Below are 17,536 nucleotides of genomic sequence, written 5' to 3'. Positions count from 1 at the left end.
TTATGATCTGTCTGCATGCTTTTCAGACACGGTGAGTGAGCGTTCTGAACCCCCGGGCCCACTTTGCGTGGAGGACCACTGAGGTTTTCTACTCACTAGTCTAGGGGTGCTGAAGCCTCAAGAGATTAGAAACAAATGCAATTCTCTCCCACCTAGCAATCTGTGATGCAAGCTCAAAGGTGAGCTCCTCATGCCCTGGAGAAGTACAACTGGCCAAACACTACTTTTCTTGGACTTTCACGGTGGAATTATTTACTTTTCATGGGGAAGAATGCTACTCAGAGATAGCTTTCACAGAACCAAGGGAAAGCTGTCTTCGTGAAAAAGACTTGCCTCAGGAAATAATGGGTCTCATTGGCTCCTGTTAATTGGTGAAAAAAAATTTTTTTTTTGGTCTGTATAAATATTGTCACTACCTCAGCATCATGAGTGTGGTGGGTGATGAAGATTCTGGATATATTTTACATTATTTGATCCATAAATTCATAAATCATGGATGATGAGAAGAAAAGGAAATCTGCTTTTTGACACTGCTCTTCTTTGTATTATTTACTTACAGGTCCTGTTTTAAAGCATCCTATTCCTTGGTTGTCATTCCTTTGGCTCTTTGGCAACAGTTGGTTTTGATGCCAGCTCTCTGGCTCCTGGGCCAAGGCTCAGTGAGTGCCAGCCAGGGTAAACTAGTTCACCAGGTGTTCACACAGGTTCAGGACAACCTGCATTGTCCCCACAGCCCTTCTGCCACAGAAATAATTATGGTTTTCTCCCTTCCAAGGATGGGAAGGTGTGTTTTTATTTAAAACCAGGCAGATTCCTAATACTTCCTCATTTGTGCATTTCTCTTGACAAAGGATTTTTCTGCACATAATGACTCTCATTTGGTCCTTTTGCTGTATTCCTTTAGAGGAAAAGTTTCCTCCCACTGCTTTTTCATGAGAAAGCACGCTTCACTCCATTCTCTAAAGAGAACACAGCAGTTGCTGAATTTTTAATGTGTTCCCATGAGAATGGTGGTTTCCAGCAGTCAGCCTAGCCCACTGCCCATTTTCTGGAAGTCCTTCTTGGGGTGAACCAGCACACTGCTTGCTGAAGAGCTTGATCCCGGGGATTCACTGCTGGAATCATGTGTTTTTAGGTGACAAGTGTTCTCAGCCTCCCTGTCTACATGTCAGGATTTGAGATGTCCTGATAATGGCTCTGCAGCCGCTGATGCTAACACGGAGGCCCTGGGGTTGAGTTCCAGGCTCTGGGTTTTGAGATTTCTCCTACTTCTTAACTGAGACCTCCATTTCCACCCTGGAACTCAGTGCAGATTTAGACCTAATTTGTTCCAATCCTGATGTAAGTCCTCAGTTAGGAAGTCTAGAGTTAGTCAGCCACCTTTATTCTTTGCAATCCCATTCTTACTGTTTGCTGTAACCTCTAGCACAAGTTTCCTTTTCAGAAGGGAAGACGTTCTATGCATTTATAGCAGTGTTTTCTTTTTGAACAAGCCTGGAAATCAACAGGTGGTTCCATTATAAAAACAACTGCAGAAAGGAGCTTAGAGTAATTCAGCAAGTTTTCATTTTTCCTTACCCACAAAAACCTTTTGTGAAAGGAAATCTTACCTGGAACATGCACTGGTAAAATATTCAAAAGTGGAGCTGCTGTGGTGGGGTCATTGAGGGGAGAGGGATTTGGAGGGCTTACCGAGGAGCCCTACAGGGCCTCTGACTTGCTCCTGGCAGGGCAGCTTGGAAACCAGCAGATCAGGTCATTATTTGGATTTCTTGAAGCTGTGGTGCAGGAGTGTGTTTCTAAGACATCTGCAACCTAATGGGAAGTAAAACACTTTCCCACCCATAGGTGTGGAATATTTATTGGCACGTTGTTTCTGAAGCATAGACATGTACTCAGACCACAGGTATTTAAATTATGTTAACTAAATCAAAAGGTTTATGAATTTGGATTTTTCTCCATTATGAACATGTATAATTATTTTGAACTAAGTAAGCATATGCATTTTCGATTTTTTAACTCTTTATTTTTATAATTGTGAATAAGTTTCTTTCAAAGACTAGAGGCTTCTTTTTTTGATTTTATTTTTATTTATTTATTTTTTGAGACGGAGTCTTGCTCTGTACAGTGGTACGATCTCAGCTCACTGCAACTTCTGCCTCCCGGGTTCAAGCAATTCCCTGCCTCAGCCTCCTGAGTAGCTGGAACTACAGGTGTGCACCACCACACCCAGCTAATTTTTGTATTTTTAGTAGAGACAGGGTTTCACCATGTTGGCCAGGCTGCTCTCGAACTCCTGACCTCAGGTGATCCGCCCGCCTCGGCCCCCCAAAGTGCTGGGATTACAGGCATGAGCCACCGCACCTGGCTGAGACTTCTTTATTTCTATCTAGATTAGGAAAAGACATGAGAATCATGGGGGCTTATGAAGATTCCCTTTGTCTCTGTATCATTTTTAAGTTCCTGGGGCTGGGAACACAAATACGTGGGTAATACTACATTGCCTATGTCTGAGGTTCTCACAGTTTAGCAAGAGAGAGAAGGGAGATACATAGATAATTGGGATGATATTTATATGGTTATGGGGAAAGCGTTCCCTTGACTTCAACATGAGCGTAGCTGCTGGCACAGGCTGAGACCAGGCCACTTAAGATGTTAATTATGTGAGCTTACATAATCTTATTATTTATTATTTTTATTTTTTGTAGAGATGGGGATTTTGCCATGTTGCCCAGGCTGGTCTTGAACTCCTGGGCTCAAGCAATCATCCGTCTCGGACTTCCAAAATGCTGGGATTACAGGCATGAGCCACCGCGCCCAGCCAACTTCAATAATGTTCTTCACTTTCCACATCCATAAAAAGGGTTATCAGGATGATTATGTTTATTTGTGGTAAACTCTTAGGAACATGCCTGGCATTTAGGAAGCACAATTGAGCAGTTGCTACTACTTTTTTTTTGTCTAAAACAGATTCCATAAATATACTGTTTTGGATATTTCTTAGATCTAATTCATACTCATATTTTAATGTAAAATTGAAAGATACATAAATATAACTAAAGTTTTTGTGCCTGTTCTCACTACGTATATTTCAAAACATTTATACACATCCTATTTCACTTTTTTAAATAAAATATTTCAAGTACATAGAATTCAATTTTTGGAAAATGCAGCTGGATGTTTTTCTTACTTATCATATTGTAATGCGGTTTGCTTTAAACTAGGAAGCCAAATTATGCTAGCCAGAACCAAAAGTATTTTTTAATTTTTAATTTTTTTTTTAGATGGAATCTCACTCTGTCACCAGGCTGGAGTGCAGTGGTGTGATATCGGCTCACTGCAACCTCCGCCTCCTGGGTTCAAGCAATTCTCCTGCCTCAGCCTCCTGAGTAGCTGGGACTATAGGCACACACCACCATGCCCAACTGATTTTTGTATTTTTAGTAGAGACAGGGTTTCACTATGTTGGCCAGGGTAGTCTTGATCTCTTGACCTCGTGATCTGCCTGCTTTGGCCTCCCAAAGTGGTGGGATTACAGGTGTGAGCCACTGCGCCCGGCCCAAAATATTTAGTCCTCAAATAAGGATAATAACTGAATGGCCCAGTGTGACACAGGGAAGAGGACTTATGATGGCTGTGGGTCCTGGCCCCCAACAAAGCTGGTGTTCTTTTCTTTTTGTCTGTAGTTTCTTAGCCTCCTTTGGGTGTATAAGGGTCTTTTACATCTCTTGAGTTTTTCAATACTCACCTTTGGATGTCCGGCCAGACCATGTCCTACAACTGTTCTGTCTTCCCAAAGTCCTGGACCTTCAATGGGGCAGCTGACAACTAAATATTTTTCATGTTAATTCTCTGATTTAGTCATTCTTAGGTGTGAGATACACTTTCAAGGTTTAGTTTCTTCTGAATAAAGTAGTTTGTTAATCAAACGAATCTCCAATTGACTGGGGGGTATTTTTAGGGGGGTGGTCCTTGGTTTTGATAAGTTACTTTGCTCCTGGCCGGGCTCAGTGGCTCACGCCTGTAATCCCAGCACTTTGGGAGGCCGAAGTGGGTGGATCACCTGAGGCCAGGAGTTAGACCAGCTTAGCCAACATGGTGAAACCCTGTCTCTAAAAATACAAAAATTATCTAGGTATGGTGGTGGGCACCTGTAATCCCAGCTACTCAGGAGGTGGAGGCAGGAGAATTGCTTGAACCTGGGGGATGGAGGTTGCAGTGAGCCGAGATTGCACCACTATACTCTAGCCTGGGTGACAAGTGAAACTCTGTCTCAAAAAAAAAAAAAAAGTTACTTTGCTCTCCACCCTTTGTTCTTGGAAGGCAGAGACCATGCCTTTTGCCCTCATACTTCACACTAGGCAGCCGCTTGTGCCAACCACACTTAATATGCTGAGTGCCATGGGGGGACAGCACATCAGTGGGTGTTCTGATGTCTTGTGAGAGCTGTAACAAATTTATGTTGAGTAATAACTAGGTGCTGGCACTGTATTGTGTCATTTAATCTTCACAATAACACAGTTAATTAGGTCCCACAGTTTTCTGAATTTCATCAATGAGGAAATAGCAGCAAAGAGGAGGTGACCAATTCAGTGCAGGTGCTTAGCCCAAAGATTAATAATACATTTCAAAATATGCTTACATTTATTGTGCACTTGCTACGTGCCAGGTGCAACGCTAGCCCTTTGCATGAGTTGTTCCATTATACCCTTTCTCTGATCCTTTGAGGTAGATTCTAGTATTACCTTCCTTTTTCAGAAGAGGAAACCAATGGGGAGCATTGGAATGATTTGGTTGCAAGCATACAACACAACTTGTAAACTGCAGACACAGGCTTAAAAAAAGTGAAAATCTAACCATGTAATAAAGAATGGAATGAACCATGAAGCTGTTTCTGTGGCCGGTCATGTTTTTGAAGCATATCCCATGCTAATTTCTAGAACAGAAGAAACACATGTGTTCTTGTGTATAAACCCAGTCCATGGAAGAGACAGTCTGCTTGTCCCTCCTGATTTCTGGGCCCAGACAACTAGTAGTCACCATTCCAAGTGACGGGTGGCTGCAACTCTACAGCCCCGTTCGTCTCTCCTCACTGTCAAAGCTGCTGAGACCCCAGACTCGACACTTGAAAGAAACCCATGTCTGTGAAGCGCTTGTGGACCATTCAAGATTGTGGAGGAATCACTCAAGAGAAGGAGATAGGTGACGGGATGTAGCTTCTGAAGGTTTCTATTTTATTGAATGTCTAATAGGACAAGAATCTGAAAAACGAGAAAGTTTGTCATGCAGGAGGACCTGGGAAGGAGATGACACATTCACAGGGATAAAGATCGGGATTCAATTGGGAGGAGTAACTGAGGAAAGGGGTCACTCAAAATATTTTATGTTTTAGGTCCTTTTTCTATTAAGGAGGAATGGATTATCAAAGCCTTAACATTACATTGTATTGTAATGGTGAATTGGTATGGTTTGAAGGTGGTGTGTCCCCTCCCAAACTCACACTGAATTTTTTTTTTTTTTGAGACAGAGTCTCACTCTGTCGCCTGGCTGTAGTGCAGTGGCATGATCTCAGCTCACTGCAAGGTCTGCCTCCCGGGTTCAGGTGATTCTCCTGCCTCAGCCTCCCGAGTAGCTGGGATTATGGATGTTCATCACCACACCTGGCTAATTTTTGTATTTTTATTAGAGATAGGGTTTCACTATGTTGGCTAGGCTGGCTCAAACTCCCAACCTCAGGTGATCCACCCGCCTCGGCCTCCCAAAGTGCTGGGATTAGAGGCGTGAGCCACTGCACCCAGCCTCACATTGAAGTTTAATTGCCACTGTAACAGTATAAACATGTGGGACCTTTATGAGGTGATTAGGCAATGAGGACTCTGCCCTCATGAATGGATTAATGCTGTTATCATGGGAGTGGATTCCTTATAAAGGGACACATTCAGCACCCCCTTGCTCTCTCTCTCTCACCTTCCGCCATATGATGATGTGGCACAAAGGCCATCATCAGATGCTGGCCCCTTGTTCTTGGACTTCCCAACCTCCAGAGCAGTAAAAAAATAAATCCCTGTTCTTTACAAATGGCCCAGTCTCAGATATTCTGTTACAGCAGTATGAAATGAACTAAGTCATGAAACCTAAAGATTTACATGGTTTACAGCAGTGGTCCCCAACCTTTTTGGCAGGAGTGGCTGGTTTTGTGGAAGACAATTTTTCCACAGACCTGGGGGGCAGGGGGCAAAGGTAGTTTCGGGATGAAACTGTTCCACCTCGCATTATCAGGCATTACTTAGATTCTTATAAGGAGCATGCAGCCTAGATCACTTGCATGTGTAGTTCACAATAGGGTTCACACTCCTATGAGAATCTAATGCTGCCACTGATCTACAGGAGGCGGAGCTCAGGTGGTAATGCTTGCTCACCTGCCACTCACCTACTGCTGTGGGGCCCACTGCCCAACAGGCCACGACCAGTACCAGTCCATGGCCTGGGGATCGGGGACCCCTGGTTTAGAGAATTAAAAAGATGGAATTTAACATTTAGCTCATTAAGAGCACATCTCTTAAGGCAAAGTAAGGCAATTATCCATGTGGTTCAGGCAAAAGTTCTATACAATTTTAGACAAATGGAGAGATTTGCTGATTGTAAATTAGAGACAACTTTTCTCTCAGAGCCCAAAGGGTCACAAAAATTAGAATAATTAGGCTAGAAGGCCTCTTAGTGACATTTTTTTTTTCTGGTTGAAGAATACTATGATGTATTTTTCTAATGCACAGCATACTTTTAGACTCATGTTGAACAAAAATAATAAACCCTCAAAAACCATGACTCACTTGGCTGCCTTAGTAGTAAAGCATATCTTGTCTTACTAGGGTCCCTTTAAAATGAGATGAAGGGAACTAGGGAAGGAATGAGAATATTGTGGCATTCTTTCCAGAGTAATTTTGTTGAAGTCTCATCAGAGTTTTCAATTTTCCCGCAATGTGTATTTTAACACTTAAAAGTACATTAGAAAAATAGGAGAATCACTTTAATTCAATAATTTTATTTTTATAACACTTAAAAAATATTTTTCAAATCCACTTGATAAATAATTTAATAAATATAACATAAATAAATATGTTAGTTCAGATGCTTTCATGATCACAAAGTTATATAAATAAATATTTTAAAATAAATTATGCTTACATGTTTGTTTCTACAAACACTTGGGTACAGAAATAGCTTATAAATTCTTGCCCTTCTATTAAAGTGAATGAAAAACACCTTCAGGATGGACATTTTCCCTTCTTAGCAATTCATTCATGAAAACTTAAAAACAACTTATCCACAGTAAATGTCAAAAATACTTGATCAGAGGTATCATGTGGATGTAATAGTCCCATCCTTCTTTCCCCCTCCCTAGTTCTTAATCCACATCCTATCAAAATTTCATTTCAAATTTTTATAAAAATGACAGCGGTTTGGAGGGACCTCACTTTTTAGGAAGCATTCAGATAGCTCATCACTCTATCAATAGTCACTGCCCGAATTCTGAAAGCATGAAGAAGTATGCAGAGCTTGATTTTAGTTTTATAAAAATCTGGTTCTTCAAGGGAGGATTTTTGTGGCACAGTCTCACTGTTGAAATTCAGGGCCTAGGAGAATGAACAGTAAGCATGACTTATATGGTATTCCAAAATTCAAATATTCATTTGTAAAAATTAGTGAAGCCAGTACATGTCTCAGAGCCTGCAACTCAGTCCCTTATGCCACTCCTAAACCCAACCCAAATCTACTCTCAGCCAGATCACCACGCAGAACCTGAGAAAAGAAATACTCATTTTCCAAGCACATGCATCTTCGATGAGCTCTGAAAAGACCCTTAAAACTATTTAGAAAAAATAATCAGTGGGAGTTGTGTTTTAGAAAGAAACAGTTCCTTTAAAATGACATCTGCTGCAATATCTAATTAATTTTATATATGTTACATTAAAAAGCCCACTTCTGTTTAGCACAGGGAGGTGACGGATTGCTATTGATTAGAACTCGCTATCAGTAACAGGCCTGTTTACTGAAGACATGCCATTTGTGTCAGATAAACCTGGCAATGAATTTCCCAAGTTTAGCACTTTGATTTGATAACACAATATAAAACCTTACATTTGCACCCTTGATGAATAAATACTTTCATATCTTCCTCACAAAAAGTCTAAAAGAAAGCTAGAATAAAGTCATCCCATTTTATACTGGAGGAAACTGAGGCACAGAGGGGTTAAGTGACTTGGGAATAGTTGTCTGGTTACCGGTAGAATTGATTCTAGCACCCACATCACCCAACTCTTGGTCCTAAAAATGAAATAGCAACTACAGCTGCCTAGATGATAACATTCTTTGACACTTGGATGAAGCTCATTGCCTTTCAAACAAGTAATCTGGCACATGCACACACACACACACACACACACACCACACACAAAAAGAATAAAAGTAAAACAATTACTTTTCAGACAATGATTTCTGCCACCATATTTTTATCCCATGTCCTAGTCACCAAAGCAGTCACCCTTGCTTATGTAAATATTTGTTTTATATTAGCATCTGTGTTATGGTGATTCAGAACATAACAAAGCAAGTTCTTGCCTATGAATAACATTATAGATGCCCCAGATGATAGGTCATTCTTTTATTCCATTCACATTTTGGTTCACAATGGGTCATAATCAGGCACCAATCCTGCTTGTTTCCCAGCAACATTTGCAGATATGCAAGCTGGCCCCTTGCATGCACATCCTGGAGCACGTACGTCCTGGAGCTTTTAGAGGTGAGGGAGAAGGTAAGTGTAGTGAAATCCTCTTGAAGGATTTTAAGAGGCAGAGCCTCAGACAAGTGGTTTAACTCTCCTAAGGTTTGGTTCCCTCCTTTGTGCAGATCCCATATGGTTGTTTTGAGGCTGACATAAGAAAATGCACAAAAACATTTGCCGAGTGTGGGGGATACCACAGAGTGAATACTTTGGAGTCTGCTTTTCACAATGTGATCTGCTCATATTTGTGCTCCTGCTCCCTATAGAAGGCACCCTCAAGGCTGTCTCCTTGAAAATGTAGGTCTGTCAGGCCTTTAAAAGGCCTCCACCAATCCAGGAAAAGCTGATTTTATACCTCTTTATCGAAGACTCTGGCTGTGTATCTTTAGCATGAAAAAGGTGCTCTCACTGATAGAATGAAGTCTTACCTGCATCAGCTCGTCAATAACTGCCAGCATGTTTTGATCTAGAAAGATCTGCCTCTTAGGATCCATCAGAAGCTTTGCATTCATGGTCTTGAACTCCACCTGGTACATCTTCAAGTCTTCATAAATACTACTAAGGCACAGGGCCTGGGTGACATGACAAGATGGGGAAGTATCCATTGAGATGGGCTAAAAACATTTCCTCCATTGCATTTGAGGAAAGAGCTGTGTGTCTTACCATCATAAAAGAGGTCTTTCTGGAGGCCAGGCAACTCCCATTCTAGAAGAAAAAATAATCAGACATCAGTGATATGAATTCATCATACAGGCTGAAACTTTTCATTTTTTGACTTACAGTTATGAAAGAGGTCTCTCTGGAATTTAGGCAACTCTCATTCTAGAGGGGAAAAAATCATATATCAAAGTATTAATTCTTAGTATAAAATTTTCTGACTTTTCAGGTCAAATTTCTCTATTATGGTAAAAACACATATCATAATATGTAGCATCTTAACTATTTTTAAGTGTTAAGTATAGTCATATTGTTGCAAAAAAAAACAATTTTTTAAAAATAATTTTTCTCCCAAATCTAACTTCTGAAGTAGGACCAGTTAAAGTCCCATAATGATGGATACCAGAAACGTGAATTTTTAGAAGCAGGTGAGATTTGATGCACAGTTCTTAACCACACTGCATGCTCTGGGAGGAAAATCCTTTATACCTTGGTTAATTCCAATGGTAAACAGGCCTCCACTGTGCTGGTTTTATCTTTTGTGATATCTTCATGATCAATCTCTTCAGAAGTGCAAGGGTAAAATTCTAGAGTTTGTCTGGCCTATAAAAAATGAAGGAGAAGCTCAGTTTATAACATTGATAATGCACCTGGCACCCCACAGGGCTGGTAAGCCAGGGTGCCAGGCAGGCTCCGGCTGGCTGCCCTTGACCTCTGTCACTTTGACTTGCAGGAAGTTCTGGTTCTTCATAACACAAAAGGAAATAGATTCCTTACATTCTGTCTCTCACCCTCCTCTCCCTAAGCATGGGGCATGTTTCTCTGGATGACATATTTTTTCATTATGTAAACACAATAAATCATGTCAACAGCCTGTGCTAACCAGCCTCCACACCTAACTGTGACACTCGCTTCTGGTGAAAATTGTTTCTTCTTTTGCTAAAGTGACTGTATTCTATGAATACCTATTTCAAGTATAACTTCTAAAGGGGGAACTGTTAAGGTCACAGCTTGATGGATATAACAAACATGCAAACCCTTAAGACAAGCTGAGATTTAATCTGCAGTGCACACACGCACACACATACACAGAGATGTCATCTTAGTGTGTTGGAAAGCACCGTTGGGTAAAATTATGAAATGTATCTTAGGAAGTAAAGAACTGTATGATTGAAGATTACGATCATTTTTCCATTCAACAGCCTGATGGGTGGCAGGCACTCCATTAGGTACTAAGAACATGACAGAGAAGAGGACCATGTATACCCTCCTGGATTGCAAGTTCAGCTGCTGAGACAGACAAGTGCCCAAATGACCAGGAGGCATCAGTAGGTGAGACATGGTGAGAAGGGCATGAAGCTTCTGAGGAGGGGCAGGAAGGGAAGCAAAGCTTCCTAGAGATGGGACACCTGCATTAAGAGGAGTAAAATGTCGACAATGGAGGAGGGAAATTTCAGACAGAGGCAATAGCATGAGCCAAGAAGCAAGGCCTGAAAATTCAGAATATGTTTGGGCACAAGCAGTAAAATCCCTTTCTGTGGTAGCTAGATCAATTCTCCACCTCCAAAGACATCCACCTCCCAATGCCTGGAACCTCGTAATGTGCTATGTGACCTGCCAAAGAGGAATGAAGGTGCAGATGACATTCAATTTGCTAATCAGCTGATCTAAGAGTAGAGAGATGATCCTGGATTATCTGTGTGAATCCAGTGTAAGCAGTGTCCTCAAAAGTAGAAGTGGTTAGAAGGTCAGTCCAGAGGGAGCAGCATGAGAAAGACTCAACCAGACATTGCTGGTATGGACAATGGCAGGGGCCACAAGTCAAGGAATGTGGGCAGCCTCTAGACCTGACAAAGCAAGGCAACAGATTCTCCCCAAGAGCCTCCAGAAAGGGCTACAGCTCTGCTGACACATTGATTTTAGCCCAGTGGGACCCATTTTGGACTTCTAATGCCCAGAGCTGTAAGATAATAAATTTGTGTCATTTAAACCCACTACATTTGTGACAGCAACAGTAGGAAATGAGTACACTATTCCTGGAGGTGTTTAAACAGACCTGGGCAACCCCCCTATTCTGAGCAGGTTATAAAGAGTTAGATTTGGAGGTGTGAGTCCAGTGTTGTTCTTCAGATCTTTTCAAGAGAAGCTAGAATTTTGAAATCTTAATTGAAATGTTCGGTTTTTGAATAGTAACAAACTAAAAAATAAACATATAGCCCAAATTCTACAAATCTGTGGGCTGGATATGGCCGGTGAATCACTTGCATCTACCTCCTTTGTTTTCTACTGCAGCAAATTTGACAAATGATGTACAAAACATTAAATTGATTTCTATAATCTTTTGACCCTTAGGACTGTATCTGAGAGTAGGGGCGTCAGCTTTTGCACGAAAAACATCTGTATGAATTGGAGCACCTAAAAGTTACCCATTTTGAACCTTTCTTCAGGAAACAAAGCAGTTTTCACTTGAACCCCCTGTCCAATTAAGATTAATTGAATTGTGAGGAGCAATGCACAGCACATTATGAAAGATTGAAAAGGGAAAGGAGCCCTTTAAGAAGGCTTGGTGGCATTGAGCTTATTTTAAGATATTCCTAAGGCAACAAGCTAGAAAATACTCAAGAAAAAATTCCTAGAGAGCAGAAAGTCAGAGGACATCTTTTAAAACACTAGCCTTTAGCCTTTGCAGCAGTAGCTACTGGAGCAGTTTTTAACGGCAATGTTTTTTACATTAAAATATGAAACCTAAAAGAACGAAGCTGTAAATAAAATTAGGTAACTCTTCTCTAGGAAATGAAGGCTGCATGTGCACTGTCATAGTCCTTCCTGAGATGTGTTGCTCCAAGTAGGAACTGTGTCACCAAGTAGAAGTTGGTGGGCAGCAGGAGGGACAAGGGTATTTCATCTTTGTACCCCTGCCCCCCAACACAGAGTATGCACCCAAGTAACTATTTCCAGGATTGATCAGTGGTGTGGTGCCAGAGAAACCATGTGGACCTGACACAATTCTATCTCTGTTGGCAGGCTACAGGAACACTGCAAATATCCACTTTACGCTGTGTAGACATAGCCAAAACCAACATCATTATAATTTATTACTACTCTTGCTTTCTCTGGAGACACAATTTCACTAGGACTCTTTAACACTTGGGCCGTTTGTAAAGTTCCCTCTCCTGCTGTTGACAGCTACTAATGAACTTCCACAATTTCTCTGCAGTTCCATCAGGTACCAGAGGGGAGGATCAGAGGCCCCTTCCTCAGAAAGGGTGCAGGTGCACAGTGGAGAGGACAGGAAAGGCTCACCTTCTGGAGCATGTTGCTGACGGCCCTCAGCAGGTTTTGGGAGTGGTGAAGGCATGGGAACATTCCTGGGCCTGGGGTGGCCACGGGGAGGTTTCTGGCCAAACTGAGGTGGTCCAGGAGGACCAGGGTGGCCACAAGGAGGAGGCCTGGAAGGAAGAGGAGCAGGTGGAGGAGCTTCAGCCTGGATGGCCTGCCTGCACCACCTTCCGTCCATTCTGGCCACCTTCACCCATCCATTTCTGTTTGGCATTCACCTCCCTCCACCTGTTTCCAACACTTCCTTCAACACCTGAGAGATGACTCGAGTTATTACAAAGAGCCACTCTATTCTAGGTCTAGAAGCCAGCTCCCTGTGAGGGTCTAGGGATGAGCTTGGACAAGGGTGTTGAACCCAACACTCACCCAGAGAAAGCCTACATGTTTTTGATCAGGGAAACCCAGACCAGGTGGTGAAGTGGCTGAGTCAGACTCGGGACCCAGTGTTTTAAAAACAATGAAGTGAGAAAGCCTGACTTTTTTTTTTTTTTTTTTTTAAGAGGGAGTCTCACTCTGTGGCCCAGGCTGGAGTGCAGTGGCACCATCTCGGCTCACTGCAACCTCCACTTCCGGGTTCAAGCAATTTTCCCTGCCTTAGACTCCCGAGTAGATGAGATTACAGGCACCCACCACCACACTCGGCTAATTTGTGTATTTTTTAGTGGAGACAGGGTTTCACCATGTTGGTCAGGCTGGTCTTGAACTCCTGACCTCAGGAGATCTGTCCGCCTTGGCCTCCCAAAGTGCTGGGATTACAGGCGTGAGCCATTGCACCCGGCCAAGCCTGACCTTAGAACTGGCTAGGATCTGCTTCTGTTTGTAGCTGAGGGACCCTAGGCAGGAAGGCAGGAAGTCTCCCACGCTGGGCCTCAGTTTCTCCTCTACGAAGTGGGCATAATGATAGCTCATCAGGCTGTTTCGAGATGAAAAGAGACATGCCCTATTTAGCACATGGTGAGACCCCTATTCTTATTCCTCTTTGCAGGAGACGGCTGCTGCTGTTCCAGTCTCTCCTTAGGCAGACTTGAGTTTCTACCCTGTCTTCCCAAGCAGCCGCCCCTCCGCACCCGAGCGAGCCAGAGCCCTGGCCGGCTGAGTACTCACTGCGTGCTGGACACATGCTGAGCCGGCACTGCAGGGACACTGGGCGAGCCGCTAGATGCAGACCTGTGGCCGCGGCAGGTGAGGGCGGTGGCTGGGAGGCTGACCCAGGGGGCCACATTTTTATAATTGTCCCGAGGCGCGGCAGGACTTTCCCGGGACTCTGGTCTCTTGCTTTCTGTCTCTTTCTCTGTCTCTCTCTACATCAGCTTCTCGGTGACACGTGCGGTGCGGCCGGCCCGCGGGGCTTGCGGCGCTTTCGGATTAACTCCCGGGGTGCCCGGCCGCAGCCGTTCCGGGACGGCCCCGCCGCCTCCAGCTTGGCCCAAAATGAAAGCGAAATGTTCGCAGTTACTGCGCGGGGTCCACAGGCGGGCGGGACACCCCGCCCACCACCCTGGGTCCCCGGCGTTAGCCGGACGCCCCTTGTCTAAGCCACCCCGCCCCGCAGCTGTGCAGCGCCCCCTGCCGACGTAGAGAGAGGAGTGCCTCCCACTTTCCATGTCCTACGTAGGGGTGGGCCCTAACCACGACCTCCAGCCTAGTACTGGAAGGGGTAGGCAAATCATTCACTCATCATCGTTCCTTTAGATGGCTCACTAGATGCCAGGCCGACGTTGCACCAGGTGCAGGACACCCAGGGAGAACAGGACCCTTGGGGCATTGCCACACTAAATCAGACTCAAGGCGTTTTGTTCACAGGTCTTTTCTGAAACCTGAAAATGGATGAGAGCTGGCTGACTATATGCAATTATTACTCTTGTAGAGAATCCAGTTTAACGATGGTATGAATGCAGAGTCCTGGGAGGAAAGACCTAGAGAAAGAGCCCACGCTCAGCCGGAGCAACGGGGTCCAGGAGTCAGCAAAGGCTCCCGGGAGCAGACAGGGGCCCCAACCTGAGTGTTAAAAACAAGCAGGCATTAGACTGCTTCCAGCGGGAGGGCACGCAGGGTCCAGACAGGGGAAACAGGGATCAGAAGCGCAGTCATGAAGGGTTGAGGGAGGTGGGGGTCTAGGTGTCCTTGCAGGGTGTGAGGCTGGAGAGCTGGATGGGGCCGTGCCATGAGGGCAGGGGATGCCATACTAAGGAGTGTACTTTCTGTGCTGAGAGTAGTGGAGTCTTCCTGGGTTTTAGGCAGGGAGATGTGGCAGAATTTGCATGATGGGGGGATCCCTTCAGCCACAGCGTGAAGGATGGATCCAGGGGTCAGGAGTAGAGCAGAGGGAAGAGTTGACAAGGTGTGGCCAAGTCCTTATTCAGTATGGAGAACACAGGGTGGGCAGGAGGGACGAGCAGAGGGAAGAGTTGACAAGGTGTGGCCAAGTCCTTATTCAGTATGGAGAACACAGGGTGGGCAGGAGGGACTCTCAGAGGGCCTGTGGGCCAAGGCTTGGTAGCTCCTCAGGTGAGAGGGAGAGGAAGGCCCTGAGAATGGAGAATGGAGATTGTTCTAGCTTTACAGGGATTACTGTATAAGAGGACTGAGTTTGGAGGAGATGGTGAGAAGTTCCATTTTGGATGTGCTGGGTTTGAGGTTCCTGTGGGACTTTTTAGTTCAGTTGTTTTTCCCACAGGCATTAGTCACCCTAGGCGTGGGTAGCGGGGAGGATGTATTTGATCTCTGACTTGGAGCTTCCAAAGGGCCTGACTACACCCAGACCCCAGGACCTAATGACTGGAGCTGCCTTCTGGGTGGCTCATCTGCTCGAAGCTGATGAAGCACCGCTGTAGGGAGTTTTAGGTGTGTGTAAGACAAGAGAGATGGTTGATCTCTAAGGCCCCTTCTAATGCTGCTGTCTGTGAATTCCCCCGCGGGATACAGAGTAATCCATTGTCAGAAACGATTGCATTTAGCAGTTTGTGTAAAGCAAATGACAGGTGCAGAGCTGTGTTGTGGCCACAGGGGTTTAGTGTGGAGTTAAATGTACTTAAAGTCAGGATGAAGACAAGTGTATCACAACTGAGCTGTTTCTCCCCTGGAAGGGCCATCACCTCTAGAAAAGTAATTTCTGTTGCTTAGATAAGCACAGGGCCACTGTTAAAAATGGATTCTTGGCTACCAGACACAGTTTCTAACTTATATTTTTGTGAAACAGTTTCCTGATGTGCTCCATGTACTCTAACTAAGATGAAACGAAAACCTTCTTCTAGGAATACATGATTTTTCTGTAAGCGACAGTCTTTGCTCACAATCACTACTTCACAGTGTGTAGCATTGTCGTGGAGGTCTCGGCCAATGCTATAAGGAAAGAAAAAGAAATGAGAGCTTTAAACATTGGAAAAGAAAAGGTAAAACTGTTACTTTCTACAGTTGATATACAAAAAGAAAAATTAATAGACTATTAGAACTAAGAAGAGAATTTAACAACATCGTGCAATACACATATCACTTTAAAAAAATCAATGAATTTTCTTTGTATCTGCAACAATCCATCAGAAAATATAATAAAAACAAGATGACAGGCATAGAAGCAGCCAAACTATAAAGCAACTGACTGTAGATACAGAGGCAGTATAATGGCTAAGAGTATGGACTAAACTATGTTAATCCAGGTTCTGCTACTTACTTGCTGTGTGTTCTTAGGTGAGTTATTTATCTCTCTGGGCTCAGTTTCCTCGTCTGTTAAATGATGATAATAAAAGTACCTACAGTTTAGAGTTATTATGATTATTACATCAGCTGGGATAACTACAGAATAGTGTTTGGAGAAAAAATTTAAAGTTCAGTCAAGAATATAGTGTGATTTAATTAAATAATTCTATACCCTTGGGTGGAAGGTTTCTCTATATAGAAAGCTTAAGTCTCTTTTCATTAATTCACATGCTCAATGTAATTCCAATACAAGCTACAAATAAATTTTCTCAGAAACTTAATAATAAACCTACTCTAAAATACAGATGTAATAACAAAATCTATGACTAAGTTAAAAAAATTTTTTTGAGACATGGTTTTACTGTATCACCCAGCCTGGAGTGTAGTGGTGGCACAGTCACAGCTCACTGCAGCCTTGACCTCCTGGGCTAAAGTGATCCTCCCACTTCAGCCTCCTGAGTAGCTTGGACCACAGGCAACACCACCATGTCCAGCTAATTTTTATTTTTGTATTTTGTAGAGACAGATTCTAGTTTTGTTGCCTAGGCTGGTCTCAAACTCCTGGGCTCAAGTGATCCACCCACCTTGGCCTCCCAAAGTGCTGGGATTACAGGCGGGAGCCACTGTTCCTGGCCTTAAGTTAAAATGCTAAAGGAATAATGAAAAGGGGGACTAACCCTATCACATATAGGCATAATTTAAAGTCATAGAAATTAAAGTAGTGATACTGGCAACAGATCAGGCATATGGACCATTGAAACAGAGTAGAGAAATTATAGATAGATTTGTATATTTGGGTATTAAGTACAAGTTAATATGGATGATTCCTTGATTAATGAGGAAAACATGCAATATTTAGTAGAAAATACTCAATGGGCTGGGCATAATGGCTCACACCTGTAATCCCAGCACTTTGGGAGGTCAAGGCAGGAGAATTGCTTGAGGTCAGTAGTTCAAGGCCAGCCTGAGCAAAAACTCCCTACAAAAAATTTTTTAAAAAAGAGAAAATGTTCAATGCATGATGAAAAATAAAACCGGACTCCAATCTAAAACAACAGAGGT

General features: G+C 43.3%; 1 protein-coding gene across 3 annotated transcripts; it reads right to left on the bottom strand.

The window, feature by feature from the left end:
• Positions 1-7,022: 7,022 nt before the first annotated feature.
• Positions 7,023-14,222, bottom strand: IL12A (interleukin 12A). Of its 3 annotated transcripts, XM_030823113.1 has the most exons (7): positions 13,883-14,222; positions 12,743-12,888; positions 9,929-10,042; positions 9,563-9,604; positions 9,446-9,487; positions 9,211-9,354; positions 7,023-7,634 (listed from the first exon to the last, which is right to left on the bottom strand). In XM_030823113.1, the coding sequence occupies exons 1-7, from the start codon at positions 13,998-14,000 to the stop codon at positions 7,479-7,481; spliced, it is 762 nt and encodes a 253-aa protein (XP_030678973.1). In that variant the 5' UTR covers positions 14,001-14,222; the 3' UTR covers positions 7,023-7,478. The 3 variants fall into 3 exon arrangements, with proteins under 3 accessions (XP_030678973.1, XP_030678974.1, XP_030678975.1); XM_030823114.1 differs by lacking the exon at positions 9,563-9,604; XM_030823115.1 differs by lacking the exon at positions 9,929-10,042.
• Between the last annotated feature and the right edge of the window lie 3,314 nt (positions 14,223-17,536).

This window comes from Nomascus leucogenys, chromosome 11, assembly GCF_006542625.1.
Source record: "Nomascus leucogenys isolate Asia chromosome 11, Asia_NLE_v1, whole genome shotgun sequence".
In the NCBI taxonomy this organism is placed as follows: Eukaryota; Metazoa; Chordata; class Mammalia; order Primates; family Hylobatidae; genus Nomascus; species Nomascus leucogenys.
This window is presented reverse-complemented; position numbering and strand designations above follow the sequence as displayed.